The sequence below is a fragment of the Panthera leo genome, chromosome C2, assembly GCF_018350215.1.
Source record: "Panthera leo isolate Ple1 chromosome C2, P.leo_Ple1_pat1.1, whole genome shotgun sequence".
Classification (NCBI taxonomy): Eukaryota; Metazoa; Chordata; class Mammalia; order Carnivora; family Felidae; genus Panthera; species Panthera leo.
This window is the reverse complement of record NC_056687.1, coordinates 151676726-151692549: the sequence shown is the minus strand read 5'-3', so window position 1 is coordinate 151692549 and position 15824 is coordinate 151676726. Positions and strand designations below refer to the sequence as shown.

The window sequence follows — 15824 nt, the reverse complement described above, 5'->3', positions numbered from 1 at the left end:
CCGGGGATGGGGGTGGGAGTGTGTGGGGGGTGGGGGAGGGATGTCCCTCAGCCCGACAGCTGCCCGTCCCTCTGCCTGTGTTCAGGTCTCCAGGGCCGAGCCTAACTCCTTCTCCCTGACACATGCATACGTTCCCCACACCCTGGCTCTGTGCCAAGGCTTTCCTTACTGGGCAGGTAACTCGCCCCTCAGCCAGCTTTACTCACCCCCATGGATCCACTACTGGGGATCCCAGGTGACTGCCGGAATATGAAAGGAACGACCCTGAAGAGCAAATATTTATTGAGCCCTTCCTAGGGGCCAGGCTCTGCTCTCTGTAACCAACCATTAACGAATTCAATTCTCCCCACAACTCTATGAGGGGGGATTTGGTCTCCCTTTCGTACGGGGGGAGACTGAGGCACAAGGCTAGGCTGCTAGTGACTACAGCAGGTCGAACAGCAGCCCTCCACCCCCCACCACCCAGACAACCACATCTTAATCCCTGACAAGCACGAATGTTAATTTATATGGCAAAAGGGACCTTGTGGGTATGATTAAATTAGGGGTCTTGAGAAGGGAGATTACCCTGGATTGTCTGGGTGGGCCCAATGTCAGCACAGGGTCCTTCTAAGTGGAAGAGGGACACAGGAGCCAGGTGGGAAAGACTCCACCAGCGGTTGCTGGCTTTGCACACGGAGGGGCCACAAGCCAAGGAGTCCGTGCAGCCTCTACAAACCGGGAATGACTAGGAAACAGATTCTCCCTGGTGCCTCCAGAGAGGAACCAGCCCCACTGATACCCTGATTGGAGCTCAGTGAGAACTTCTCGGACTTCTGACCTCCAGAACCGGAAGATGATGAATTTGTGTTGTTTTAAGCCGTCACGGTTGTGGTAATTCCTTGCGGCAGCCACAGACGACCGCTGCAAAGCTGGTCAATGCACGGCCGGGCTCGGAGCCCCGGCTGGCCCAGCACAGAGCACCCCACGCTGAGCCCGGCTGCCCTGTCTCTGCATGACGACACCGAGGGTCCAGCCAGAAGGGCTGGGGGGAGTCCCGCTGCCTTAGGTCCCCACCCGCCAAGGGGGAATGCTACCCCGCACTTGGCTTCTGCCATTCTCAGGGCAGTAAGCCAATGAGTGACGGGCTCTGTAAAGTGTGAGCAGACTGCCACCCGGGGGGAGGATCGCAATTAGCTGCCATTTTAAAGAACAGACCTAAGGAGCACGTGTACCTGGCCCCGGGTGGGAGACAGGGAGGCGTCTGAAGAGCTCCGAGATAGGACGGTATGAGAAACGACACCCGCCTCTGGCCGGGCCGGGCAGGAAGGCTTCCTGGAGGAGTCATTTAGACGGGCACCCACGGCTGGGCAGGGGTGGTCTCTTCCTGCCTAGAGGTGCTTGGAGTCCACGTGACTCTGCCCAGAGCATCCCCAGGTCCCCCATGGAACTCAGCGTGCAGCCGATACCAGAGGGATGAGTCAGGGGCACAGCCGGCCAGGGCACACCTGCTTGCATCGTCTGGCAGTTTCAGGCCAATGACTGAGCCGGCCCCGTGTGTGGGCAGAGGCAAAGGCCAGCTCTCGAGGTCTGAGCTCAGCTGAACATCTTCAATCCTGTCGTGTCATTGTCCCCAAACACCCACTCCCAGCCTCATGATTAAAATGCCAGCAAGGACTGCCTGCCTGGGTGGTGGGGAATGCCTGAAACTTGGCCCGTCTATCTTCAGATCCCGGGGAGTCAAAAAAAAACCCAAAACCCTCCCAAACAGAAGGGATGCCGTGGGGGGCATGTTCATATATTTGTGCTATTCAATGAACATGCACACACACACACGCACACACACACACACACACACAAACATGTGGTTTGATTGCCCATTTGAATCTGCTAGAGAAACGTGGGAGGATTTTGTGAACAGATCCTGTGCACCCAGGAAGGCAGAAAGCTTCTCGGCGTGAACGTGAGGCCTCTCTGAATGTGGCTGCGGTGCAATCGGGGGTTCAGTTGGTTTCTTTTATTTGATTCTGGCAGGAACACATCCTGCAGGATTATAACAAAAATACATTGGAAAAAAATAATTCTACATACCCATATTTACTTTGTAGGCCACTTCCCAGGGACGCGTTGCAAGGGCGGAGCACAGAGCGAAGCTGGGCGGAATTACGGGGCGCTCGCTAGCACGTCCCTGTGAGTGCCCGGACTGTTACTAGTGAGTGGGTTTTGAGAGCAGGGGCTGCCCTCCTGCCCTGTCTTAAGTTTGTCTTTGCTCCCTTGCCCTTTCCGAAGGGCCCGGCGCAGAAATGCGCACCTGTGTGGCTCGGTGGGTGTCAGCGGATGTGAAAACGGGAGCCGACCATGGGTGCAGACTTTCGGTTTTGCAAGACGCAGAAGGGTTAGGTAGAGCTTTGCTGCGTGACAATATGCATATAGTAAACACTGCTGAACTGTATACTTAAATATGGCTCGAGATGCTAAATTTTGGGGTGTGTGTATGTATGTGTGTGTGTGTGTGTGTGTGTGTGTGTGTGTGTTTTACCACAATACAAAGGAATGTCAGCAGAGCGAAAACTCACTATTCAAAACACGAAATCTGTGTGCATTCGAAACGCATAGCGACTGCTAATGGGCACAGGGTTCCTTTTTGGGGTGATGAAATGTGCCGGAATTGGAGAGCGGTGATGGTTGCACAACCTTAGGAATACATTAAAATCCGCTAAATGGTACATTTTAAAATGATAAATTGTGTGGCATGTGGATTATGTTTCAATTACGAAGGAAAGGAATACACGGAAAGCTAGTGGACTCCCAGGCCTCCCACCGGGGATTCTGGTCTGGAAAGGGCCAGGAATCGGCATTTTAAATGATGGGGCCCTCACAGACCGACACTTGTAAACGACTGCCCAGGGCGGCGTGTGCCCGAATCACGGGGCCCTGGCGAAAATGCAAGGGGTGGGGTGGGGCCCGAGATTCGGCAGGTCTTACAAGACCCTCGTGATGCGGGCGTCACTGGTCTGTGCCCCACTCTTTGAATGGCAAGGCTCAAGGGCACGGAGGCTGCTCCCAAATCCTGTGGATCTGGACCCTTCTTCTCCCCCGCTGCACTGAGCCCACCAGGGGGCGCACCAGCAGAGCGCTCCCATCCCCACGCAGTGGCTTGTCAAGGCAGCCCCTGGGAGACCGTCGCGGGGCCTCAACGATGGCAAGCCACTTCCCTGGGGCAGCGACCCTGGGGGACACAGGCCGGCGCTGAGGCCTCAGGGTGGGTCCCGCCGGGTGGAACGAGCACCCCACAGGCTGGGCCTCTGCTCCATGGACACTGGCCAGGCTGGGGACTCCAGTGTCCCGACTGCCTCCCTGGCTTCGTCTGCCTACCCCCGCCCCCGCCCGGCCCAGAGCCTTGCAGGAGGAATCCTGGGGCTGCTGTCGCATCCCTGGGGGCCCGCTGCGGCTGCCAAACAGTGCTGGGTTGGTTAGATACCTGCAGGAGAAGCCCCAGGTGGGCTTTCAGGGAGGCCCCGCCCCTGGAGTGAGGCGGGGACCAGCTCAGAGCGAGCAAGAAGGCCGGCCTTCCCTCCCGCTGCCGCTGTCCCCACCAGGCTGTGCCCACACGCTGGCAGGAACGACAACCACAACCGTTCCTGTAGCTGTCTTATCACTCTTAGGGGGACTGCAAAACTCCCACGGGGCCAAGCACAGAGTCTTATTCAGCTCCCTACACCCCGGTGCCCAGCAGAGTGCCCGGGCATCTACGGGGCGCTTAGAAGCAGTGGGCAGAACGGCTCAAAACTCAATCTCGAGCTACTGGCGCCTCGCTTTGAAGGGCAGGCGGTCCCCGGAATATGGCCCCTCCCCCCACGGCGTCTGTCCACCCTAGAGACCACCCTGCAGTTGCCACAGCCGCGGCTGGGGCTGCGGGTGAGACTCTCCCTGGACACACACAGGTCTCTGGAGCCCTGTGAGAAAGGCAGGAGCCAGCGGGAGGAGGGGAGAGCGCGGCTGCGTGCAGAGAGCAAATCTGGCAAAGCGCCCCTCGGCTTAACCCCTGGGGTGAGGCTCAGGCACAAGTGGGCAGCAAGTGCAGCCAGGAAGCAGCACCCTTCATCCCCGCCTGGGCGGGAGAAGCCCCTGAGCTGTCCGCCTCTTAGCGGACACGGGGCAGGGTGTTTTCCCGAAGCCTCCTGCCCTGCCCAGAGGTGAACGGGTCTTTGCCTTGGCCTCAGAAAAGGTCCATCCAGAGTGGGGAACGGAGGGGGGCCCTCGGGGAGGGCTATTGGGCCCGCCTGCCACACCCACGACTCATCGCACCGCCGCAGAGCCCAGCGGCCCTGATTCGATTAACAGCCCAGCCAGCTGCCAGCCCAAGGAAGGCTGCCCAGGCGGGCGCACTGAGACGCAGATGCCTCCGGCTGCATCCGGACCCCCGCCTGCCCGCCTCCCCATCTGTGGGGCCCCTTTCCCGAAGTCCGCAGAACCGCCGCGATTGGGTGCCGGCGCCCCGTCCCACGTCCCACGTCCCACGCGGCGGAACGAGGCCCCCCTGGGGCCCCGAGGCCAGTCCCGTCCCTTATTACACTGCAGCAGTCCCAGAGCGCTCCTCCACAGCCGGCAGCTTTTTTAGGCTGTGGTTTATATAATTTAACGCTAACCGGAGTTCTTTGAGATAACTCTGAAACTGCAAACATTTTGTCAACACCTAATCAAAAAGCAAGTGTCGCCTCCCTCGAAGGATGCCCACGTGTGACTGCACCAGAGGCCTCTTTACCGGGAAGCGGTTTCTCCTTGGCTGAGCCCCGGTGACCTGCTTGCCGTCCCTGCAAGGGGGTGGGGAGGCAGCGGGAGGGGACTTTGGAGCCAATATCGGAGTCAGGGGACCCTGACAGGCCTGTGTCTTCTTAGTAGGATCCCTACTAAGGATCCCTTAGTAGCTTGGCTTCCAGGACGTTTCTCTCCTGAAGAAGCAGGGTTTCCCAAACTTTCCCGTGCCTGAGAATCCCCTGGGAGGTTGTTGAAACGCAGAGGCTTACTCGGCAGGTGTGGGGTGGGGCCCAAGAGCCTGCCCATCCAACCGGCCACCAGGTGATGACTGTGCTGCCTGGGCCCTCGGGACGGCCCTGCTCTCAGCCTTAAACACCCTGCCCACCTCCTCGTGGGGCCCAGAGAAGATGCACAGCACGGACCGACTGCAAAGGATATGAATGAACCAGAATCTTCACAGCCGCTCTCCGGATAGGGTGGAAGGGACTGAGGACATACAAGGCATTCGTGGCACTGAACCGGAAGATGGTCTTGCCTTTATTCAGCACGATGAAGGTCTGTGAACAGAGAGGTGTTTTAGGTTGGGGCGGTGGCCCCTCGGCCCTTGTGGAGAGAGGATTCTGGGGGGCAGGTGTTGGCTCAGAGCCCTAGAACCCTGGCTAAGGGGTGGGGTGGGAGAAAAAGAGGGACTGAGAGAGGGGGAGGGGGAGGAAGGAAGGCAGCTGGTGTGTTTGGCAGGTCAATGGGCCCTCACGGTGTTGCCCACGGCTGCAGTGGGATCAGGTCAAGTTTAGGGGAATGCCAAGTTGGGTGGGACTTAGTTTCGTTTCAAAATTACGGCCTTAACAGGAAGAGGCCTCGCATGCGCCCAGCCGAGCTGTTATCACAGCAGAGGCCAGGATCTGGCCAGGATCAGCTCCTTCCCCGTCCCCCTGCCGACCCCTCCCTGCCTGCTGGGGCCACAGGGACTGATGAGGGAGCTGGTCCTCGAGAAGACTGTAACAGGTGAGAAGTAGGGATGGCAAAACGCAGACCCCAGCCCTGAGGCCCTGTCTCCTTGAGTCCAGGACAGGTGTCAGCCCTGCAGCCCCCACCAGAGGAGATGACCGATGACCTAGCGTCTCCCCCCACTGGGGGGGGGGGGTGTCTTTTTTTTTTTTTTTAAGTGTGTTTGTTTATTCATTTATTTATTTATTGTGTGTGTGCATGCACACACGAGTTGGGGAGGGGCAGAGAGTGAGGGAGACAGAGGATCCCAAGCAGGCTCCTTGCCATCAGCACAGAGGTGGACTCAGGGCTCGATCCCACACACCATGAGATCACGATTTGAGCTGAAATCAAGAGTCAGACACTCAACCAACTGAGCCACCCAGGCGCCCCTCTTTTTTTTTTTTTTTTAGTAGGCCTCATGCCCAGCACAGAGTCCACTGTGGGGCTTGAACTCACAACCCTGACATCAAGACCTGAGCTGAGATCAAGAGTTGGACATTTAACTGACTGAGCCACCCGGGTGTCCCCCTCTCTGGGTGGGGGGGGTCTTGAGCAGCCCAAGGCGGACCCTCTCTGCAGGCTTCCAGAAGACACTGTCCACACAGCACCGTGGGATGTGGGAGTGGACAGGAGGTGCTGGAGGCTAAGCCACGTGCAGATACAGCCCTTGAGGACAGCAGCTCACCCCCCCCCCCCCCCCCAGCTACCCAGGCTAAGCCCAGCACAGCTGAGGTGGCTCAGGGGTTGTGCTTCTGCGAAGGTTGAGCTGGTGAGACAAAGTTCTATTTAATCTGAGCTGGAAAGATAAGCTGACTGGATGTGTCAGGACAAAAAGTTCTGCTGTGGTACCTGTGCCACCCCTCGGGACTTCAGGCAGTGTGGCCAGGGGGCAGCAAGGAGAGACAGAAGGTTAGAGGCCACAGTCAGACCCAGGCCATGGTTCAAGTATTCCTGATCACAGGGATGGAAGCCAGTGTCCCCGGCCGCCTCCAGCCTCAACTCTTACCCGCCCCCCAAAGCCCAGCCCAGTCTCCCCTCCATCCTCAGTTGGGTCCTCCTGCCACGGCTCTGGCCCGTCCCAGCTGACTCCCACCTAACTGCCGCTCTCATTTGCCACTGAAACCCGGACTGGCCAGCAGCTCAGGCCTTAACCCTCACCCTAATTCTTACCTCCCGCTCTGGCCAACTGGGACCTAGGCCCACCTACCCTGACGGATCCCAGCTTCCAGCCTTACTCTGAGCCCAACTGTCGCCCCAGCCTTCGACCTCAACCTCACGTGTGTCACCTGAACCAGGGGCAAGTGCCAGCAGGTGCGAGGTGTCTTCTCTCACTGCGCATGTCGACTGGGTGGGCTCTCCCTTTACCGATGGACCCGCGCACCCACTCACGTCACACATGGAGACAACTGTGCAGCACCCCCACCCTCAGGTTCCTGGTCTCTTAAATGCAGTCTCATGGCACGGTCACACACACACTCACACACACACACACACACACACACACACAGGCACCTGGTGACACAGACACACAGGACTTATACTGCCGCATGCTCATACTTGCCCTGTGAATACCGACTCTGTCTGCCCTCCAGCCACCTTCTTCCTTAGGACCTGGCCGTCTGGGGAAAGGCCTCCACCAAATGTCTGCTGGTGGTCTGAGAGGTGAGGCCAGGGCAGGGTACCCAGATGGGGGGAATTCACGTCTTGGGTGCAAATGCTTACTGGGAGGAAGCCTGAGTCACCCTTCCCGGTGGACAAAAGCCACTTCCCCGCCCCACACTCAGGGGGACAATGGCAGAGTAAGCTCCCTCCCCACCCCTCTCGGATGTCCCACCGGCCCTCACAGTCCCCGCTGCCAGCCTGCGAGGCCCAGGAGCCACTGCCTCGGCCCCCAGCCTGAGCTGCCCAGGCACGGCCAACGCCCGGCAAACCCTCCCGCCAGAGCGTGCGGGCCACAGGGTGTCCTTAGTAGGAGAGGGGACCACGTGCTGTGCTCTGGGACCCCCAAGACGGGGAGAAGTCTGCCAGAGGGGAAGTCTAAGCACAGATGACTTCCAGAATAGGGCACTCCACAAGGAGGCGAGACAACCGCGGCTCTGCCCGCTCCTTCCCTTCTAACACCAAACCGTATCAGGCTGCGTCATTCTGGCTTTTATTCCGGAATAAAATTCAGATGATCGGAATATAGATCACCAATGACTCACTCCCTCGAAGCCCAGGGAGCCTACCCCGCACGCAGCCCCACGTGGAGGCGAGGCCCTCTCCCTATCTGCTGTCGACAGGGAGCCTCAGGAAGGCGTGGGCACGGGGGTGGGCGGCCGTCACCTTTTGGGTGCTGTAGAAGGGGTCCAGGTCCTCCAGGGGCTCCCCGATCAGCTCTCGGGGCGGGTTGCCGTAGAGATCCGGCAGCTTTCTGGAGGCCTGCAGGTCCAGCTGGGGCCGGGGAGCCTCCTCCTCGGGCAGCCCTTCCCGGCTCTCCTGAGAGGCGGCCGAGCCCCGGGCTTGCTTCTCCGCCATGCGCTTCTCGATGGCCGCCAGGGACTCCCGGGTGAACCTGCGGAAGCTGCCGGTGCCCCGAGGTAACAGGAAGCCTGCCATCTTCTCATCCTGCTTCTGGGGCACAGGCAGTCCTCGCGTGGCCTGTGGGGAAGCCAGAAGACACAGACGCGGCGCCTGATGCGGTGCCCGGACCCGGGGGGCAGGGGGGCCGCTCCTGCCGGGGAGGGGAGGACGAGGTTGGCGGGCAGGGCCCCGGGCGCAGTTCCCAACCTCTCCAGAGACACACCTGGGCGACCCTGGCCTGGGTAAACCCCGTGTCCTCCGGGCTGTGGGCTCCGCGTGGGGACCCGCGGGACAGTCCCTTTCCCATCCCAGTGAGCACGCTTGATGGCAAGTAGGCAAGAGTGGCTGCCTCACCGAAGCCCTTTGCTCTGCCCCACTCGACACAAAAGGGAGCCCTTGCACCTGTTGCTTCCTTACCCGAGCCTACTGAGATACTTCCCACCAAGGTGCTGACACTCTCTGGACTAGGAGGGACGCTCCCTAGGGCAGGGATGGGGCCTGTCATCTTTTTATCGCAGGTCTGTGGCAGGGCTGGTCCTGAACAAGCGAGTGATGGAGGGAATCATGAAGAACACATAGGTGAGGGAAGGGCACGAGAAGGTGCCCAGTGCCATCCCTCCTCTCAAGCTCGTCCCTTCTATAGGGACCCCTGGGGCCCTGTGGAGGGTGATCACAGGCCTCCTGGGCCGATGCCCAAACTCTGGGTCTCTTTTCCAGGCAGACGCAGCCTGGGCACTGGGGCCAAAGGGTGGGGGCCACTCTGTCTCCCCACAGCACCACGCGCCTGCAGGGGAAGGCTGCCCAGACTTCTCCTGGGGCACGGGGGGTGCCAGCCTCTGGTAACTGAAGGGGCATCTGTGTCTGCCAAATGAGACGCAGGCAAATCCCACGGGTTTCTGGAAACAGCAGGGTAACAGTCATGCAGGTGCTGGCCCCCTGGTGTATACGGCTGCAGCAGAGGATCCCCCCGCCCCCGCCCCCGAGATCCCCAGGGGGAGCATTTTTCCAAAGATGGGAAACTCAGACGCAGCATCTCAGGCTCCTCACACCTCCCCACCTGCTCCCTTCCTCCCATATCTGAACAAGTGACAGCAGGAGCAGACAACAGTGACCACCATCCACGCGGGTGTCCAACCGGCACACATGTATGACGCCAGACCGGGGGAATGTGGGCCCCAGTGGCCTCAAACGATCCAGGACCTGGTGCGAACAGGCTCTGCCTATGACATGGAGGCCAAAGAATGCGCTCCTGACCGTCCCAGCAAAACAGGATGTGGTAGGCACAGCTCCTGACTGGGACACCACCGGGAAGGGGGAGGCAGTGTCACTTAATTACCACATCAAACCCAGGAATGGCCGGGCACCAGCTCAAGAGGGCAGGGTGGACACCTGTTGGAGATCCCTGCCAGGACAGAATCCCTTTCCGCCAACCAAAGGCAGGCTTTGCCTTGATCTCACTCCCGAGAAACATGTCACCAGTGACCCCAGTGATCTGCCGCATCGGCCCTCGCACACAGCCGGCAAAGAGCCCGGGACCAGGCACCGTGATTGCTGTGAGGCAGGCACCTGGCCAGGTGACAGGTAAACAGTGAGCAAGCACTACACAGCCTTCCCCAGGGAAGCGCAGCAAGGAATGTGTGGAGGGAAAGTCAGAGCAGAGGTCCTAGGACCCAGCACCGTAAGAACCACCCCATCCTTCGGTGTCTTGTTCTTCTGTTCCATTCAAGTCAAGTTAAAGGAGCATCTCTGTTAAAAATAGCAAGTGAGGGAGTGGGCTCCCATTTTCTAAAAGCGATCTCTGTGTAGCTTCCATCTTCGAGTGAACAAAGAAAGGCGCCTGTAATACTCATCACCAAAGGTGAATGATTTTTTTCCCCTTAGCTGGTAAGAATTTGGGTAATTTTACGCTTTCCTTTTTGTACTTTCCTTTAGTGCTTGAATTAGTTAGGATGATCTTGTATTATGTTCACAAAAGCCATAAAGTCATTAGTCTTTCTTTTAAAAAAGGGTGGGGGGGGAGGAGAAAGAAAGAAAAAAAAAAAAAAAAGCCAGCCTGGATGACAACAGCCCTTTGCAGGGCAATTCTCTCCACCATCAGCAATCACCAGTCAAGTAAATCAGGAAGCCTCCTCTTTGACTTGGAAGTATTTCCTAAAAATAGTGTTCTCTGTCTCAACTGTATGCATCTGTGTCCACATGCCTGCAAGGGTTCTGGAGACACGTGTATGCCCATGGACCTGCAGAGGCTCACCGGTATATACTGGTGTGTGTGTGTGTGTGTGTGTGTGTGTGTGTGTGTGAGAGAGAGAGAGAGAGAGAGAGAGAGAGAGAGAGAAAGACAGAGACAAAGAGAGAGACAGAGAGTGTGTGCATGCACGCACAAGCTGACACCTGCATATACGTCTGTTCCAGTAAAGGTGTTTTTAAAACGCGTATTGAAATCGATGATTCGCGCAGATCGGGGCGCGTCTCCTAAGTGTACAGGTGGATGAACGTCTGTAAACAAAACAAACCTGGTAACAGCACCCAGGTCAAGAAAAATAATTGTCTCCGGTCCCCCAGACTCAGATTCCCCTCCGGTCACTACCTCCCTGGGGGGGGCGACCACTCTTCCGACTGCTGACATCAGAGACACCTCTGTTCGTCTATGGAGTTCGGGAAAGAGTTCGGGGCAGGGGAAACGACGACACCTCATTCTCACTAACTTCTCACTGCAATTAAGCACCTCCCTCAATTATGAATGTAGGCAGCAAAACGATGGCGTGAGCGGTACCTGTGACCAGTAGAAGCTTGCAGATCTTTCCCGGACCCATGACAGGTGCCGCAAGCATCTCAAATATCATGAACGCTTATCGATACTTCAGAATTACAATGCTTATTAGACCCACTGCTAGATCTTATTGTTTAACACGTTCATAAAGAACGCTGACGATGGGGGCCTGGGTCTTAGGAAGGGTCTTGTCCCAGGAAGTCTGGGAAGTCTGTGGTTTCTGAAACCAGATTCCAGATGAAGTTCCCTGCCAGCGCCGCCCCCCCCCCCCCCACCTCAGCCAGGCAGCCTCAGGTTCCAAAGTAAACCAGTCACCCCCCCCCCCCCCCCACCACCTCAGCCAGGCAGCCTCAGGTTCCAAAGTAAACCAGTCAAGAGTGTCCTTTGTCTCTGGCCCCCGCAGGCGGTGCGTGGTGGGTGGGCAGGATGGATCTGTTTTCTCTCTTGTTCTTCCCCTGCCTGCACCTGGCTTTGGCCTTGCCCTTCCTTCAGCAGCTCAGGGCCCACGCCCTGCCGGTGGCCGAGACCCGCTGGGCCCTGGCTGCGAGGTTTCCGGTGAAGCCAAGGTAAGGAGGGGTTGGGGGTGGGCCAAGGACGCTCCAGGCTCAGGCCCGGCTATAGCCTTCCGGCCTGGGAGGTCAGGCCCCTGGCTTTCCAGGGAGGCCCCACCTCTGGCTGGGAGGAGCAGGGGGCCTCTGTCTTGCACAGCTCCAGCGTGTGGGGGAGCCCAGACCTGGTTTCATTCCAAGAGCATGCTCTCTGGAAGCAGCGCGCCCGTGACTCTCCCCTCGTCTGGGACAGCTTGTCTGCCCGCTCCCTGGAAAGGCTGGAAAGGCTGGAAAGGCTTCTCCCAGCCGATCACCCTTCCCGGCCCACTTGCCCCTGTTCTGTCAGCTTCACTCAAGCTCAAGGGGCCCCCGACTCCATCCCCTCTCAAGTTTATCAGTTTCTGGTTACTGGGGGCATCTCTCCCAAAGTTCTGCTGGCTCCCGAGATTTCACGGAAGCAGACCGTGAACCCTCCTTCTCAAATCGGTTCTTCCTGATCCTTTCCTCTGACCCGGGCTACACCCCTGCACCCTCACCAAACACCCCCGCCTCCTTTCCCACCGCCGCTGCCCAGGGACAGGCCTCCTCACCCGGCTGGCACTGTGCTGACGCCACGGCCACTGGCCTCCTCCTTCTTTCCTTCCATCCTTTACATGAAGCTCCATCACTCCCTGGCTCAGACATTCCCAAACACTGTCCCCTGCCCCGTGCGATGGCAGGGCCACCCTGAGGGCTCTCCTCACCGACCCACTTCCTCCAGGACACCCTCTGTGACTGCCCACGCACACTGACCTCCCTCCTCTGGGTACCCTGCCCTTCCCCGCTTCCTGGCCTCGGCTGTTCTCTGATGGTCCCTGGGGTGAGTCTGATTTCACCCAACAGCCTGAAAACCCCTTCTTAGGGAAGGGCTGGGCCCCCCTCCTCTGAGTCGCTGGCCTATACGTACCAGTATTCACAACAGGGTGAAGATGCTGTGGGGGAGAACAGCCAGCGTCCACACCAGAAACTGGACCCTTCTGGACTTGTCTCTTATTTTTTGTCTCTTCAGGTGGCCTCCCTGAAGAAAGATTTTCCTGAATGTATGGGGCACAGAGCTAGTGCTCAATTCCTGGTGGTCACAATGCCATGACGTGGAACTCGACAGGGTGCAGCCGTGGGTACTGTCCAGGGTTGGGGACTGATGCTCTGGACCTCCCTGGTTTCAGCACTAAGGTTTCTGCATCCTGAGATGCGATACCCTTTGGTCCCGGACAAACCAGGATGGCCGGTCACCTGAGAGGTAAAGAGGGACCGGACTCTAGCCCAACCTCTCCTTGTGGTGCCTTCCTGCCTGTTCCGCTCCCGGATCCCAAGGCAGGCATGCTCCAGCATCCTGAGTCACCTCTGGCATTTTGGTCGCCTTGGAATCGGAGCCTCTGGAACACAACATGCAAAGAATATTCTTTGCCATGTAAATTTATGCAAGGTGCTCCGTGGAAGTGGTTCCCAGGCTTCCTAGAAAATCTCTACCGGCTTCCTCTGCTCTGTGCTCCTCCCTCCCACCCTGCAGGCTCGGGCAACCTGTGCCCTTGCCCCATGGCCCTGCTTTCCACTGCTCCTCAGTCCTAAAGCAAGAAGCTCAGGGAGAGCGTGTGGGTGCTCAGGAAGCCAGGGCTCACTCCCCACAGGTGGAGGGGAGGGCACCAGGAGCGAATTCATATCTTCCTGGAGGAAAACAAGTTAAAACTAATCAACACCTCAACGCATAGAATCCTTTTATCAACTGAGTGATTCAGTGAGCATTTAAGCAGCACCCACTGTGTGCATGGTCCTACAAATGACTTCCTAGAGTACTTTTCTGCCCAAGGTGATGGATCCTAAATCAACAGGTCATGATGGGAAAATGAGTCCGAGCCATCCACAATGTGACTCGGTGGCTTCTAAGGAAGTTTCCACTTAGCCTTGCTGAGATTAGCAAGGAAGCGATGCCCTGGGCCAGAGAGCCGGGCCCTGTGCCCAACTCCGCTTCCACCTTTGGCTCCCCCACTTCCCTCTCTGGAAGATTCCCTGTTTCTGTTCTGCGTCTGCCTTCGGCTGTGTCCTGAGCTCCCAAAGCACAGTCCGGCCCAGCAGAGATGCCTCGAAGGGCCTGGTGAATGAATGAATGAGTGAATGAGCGCCAGATTAACCCTCCTATTGCCCAGCCACTAGCCCACACGGTGAGCTTGGACAGCATCAGCACGCCCCCTTTTTCTGGACCTTAGTTTCCCCAATCGTGAGCTGGGTGGGCCATGCCAGCAGTATCACGTGATACTAAGTAGCACTTAGATGGCTCTAAGTGCTGCTGTGGGTCACCTTTCATCCCTGCAACAATCCCAGGAAGAGGGGAGGTTATTATCTCCGTTACACAAAGGGAAATCTGATGCTCGCAGGTCAAGTAAGCGAGCCCCAGTCTGTGCGAAGCCAGGCCTAACCAAGGTCCTACCTCGTCTCCCACCTCTGATGGCACAGAGGGTGGGGAGGAAGGGGCAAGGTCTACCGTGGGTGGGGCATGTCTGTGATCCCCACTACAGAGCTAGGAGTCCCTGGCTTAGTCCCTGTTGGCCTCCTCTGGCTGGCCAACGTGTCTGTGCCCACTCGTGGGCAGATGCTCCCAGGGAGCCCTGGCCTATTTCTGCCCATGCCCAGAGAGTCAGCAGTTCCCTCGTCGGAAATGATTCCCTAGCAGGTTCTCTCTCCAGCTCCGGCCCTGTCCAACTGCCCTGTCCAACAGGGTGGCCACCCAGCCCCCATGGCACGGAGCACGTGGAATGTGGCTCGTGCCCATCGAGATGTGCTGTTGTACGCTCCACACCGACTCTGAAGGCTTAGTACGGTCGAGAATTCAACGATCCCATCATTAACTTTTAAACGTGGATTACGATTTACACAGACGATATTTTGGATATACTGGGTTAAGTAAAATATGTTCAAATTAACTTCACTTGCTACTTTTGACTTTTTAAAATGTGGCTACTAGAACATTTCACATTGCATATGTGACTTGCGGTTGTAGTTCACGTTATATCTCCACTGATGGCGTGACCACGGTGTCCCGGCCACCAGGCTCTAAACCCTTACAGAACTCCACCCGCTTTGGGCTGGGCCTCAGGCTAGCTGGGGGTGGGGGAGGGGAGGGACAGGGAGGGGGTAGGGATGGGCTGAAGGGCAGTTGTCCTCCGCAGACCAGAAAGTGGCCACCCCGGTTTGGGGCAGTGGCTGTGGGTGGTTGGGAGGGAGGTGGGGGACAGGGGGGAAGTGGGAGGGGTCTACAGCATCCCTCCTGCCCAGGCAATTATCTGCACAGTCCTGGCGCTCCCAGGGTACCAGCTTGGACAAAAGCTCAGCGGGGGTGCCAGCTGGTGCTCGTGGCCTGTGCATTCAGGTCCTTGCTCCCGGATCAAAGGCACATTGGCATGTCCTTGTGCAGGGCCTCAGCTAACCGGCTCCCTGCAGGCTCCACTCCTTTGAGGCTGCACACGCATTAACTCTGTCTAGTCCGAGCCCTATCTCTGGGGAGGGGGTGAGGATCCTGAGGGGGCTTTCCTTCTCTAGTCCCTATCCCAGCCCCCAGCAATCTGGGGAAGTCCTGCAGAATCCCCCCCCCCCCCCATCCCTCCCGGAGGCGAACACGCCCACCCCAGAAGCTGGGGATGCCCTCATTTACATTCATTTGCATCTCATTTATTCCAACACTCAGGCTGAAGCCGAGGCTAATTCAGCTGACAGGAAAACCCCACCCGCTTGTTCTGCGAGTGTTTCCCCAGGCAGGATGAAATGGGGTCCCTGAGACCGGGGCGGTGGGGGGGGGGCTCTCTGGAGTGGACGCTGAAGGGAGAGCTGGAATGGGGGCGGGGGTACCTTTGGCTTGAGCCCTGGATTCAGCCAAAGCCTCTGTTTTTTCAAACTCCTCCTTCCCCACAGTAAGCACAGGGCCCACCGGGCTTGGAAGCGGTTCATTCATCTCGGGGTCAGTGGTGTTCCCAGTGCCAGGTCAGGAGAACTGCAAACTTCCCAGGTCATTCAGGGGCCCCTCCACAGGGCACACGACATCCTCTTCCCCCCCAAGCCCGAGTCTGCCTTGTAATCCTGTTCACTGCTCCATGCACAGGGATCTATAATGTTGTGCCAGGAGGCACTGAGCTGTTAGTCAAGGCCCAGGGCTGCCTAGAGGCCCTGGGTCTCCAGGGTGGGGACCT

The 15824-nt window shown here is 58.1% G+C and overlaps 1 protein-coding gene across 1 annotated transcript in view; it reads right to left on the bottom strand.

Annotated features, from left to right (window-relative positions):
• The window catches only part of SCN5A (sodium voltage-gated channel alpha subunit 5), a 93937-nt gene that overhangs the window by 70411 nt on the left and 7702 nt on the right, over positions 1 to 15824 (bottom strand). Inside the window, exons 2-3 of the mRNA XM_042955342.1 lie at positions 8053 to 8367; positions 5176 to 5294 (exon numbers count right to left, since the gene is read on the bottom strand). Of these exons, the coding sequence (XP_042811276.1) occupies positions 5176 to 5294; positions 8053 to 8325 (392 nt within the window). The 5' untranslated portion in view covers positions 8326 to 8367. The remainder of the gene's footprint in view (positions 1 to 5175; positions 5295 to 8052; positions 8368 to 15824) is intronic.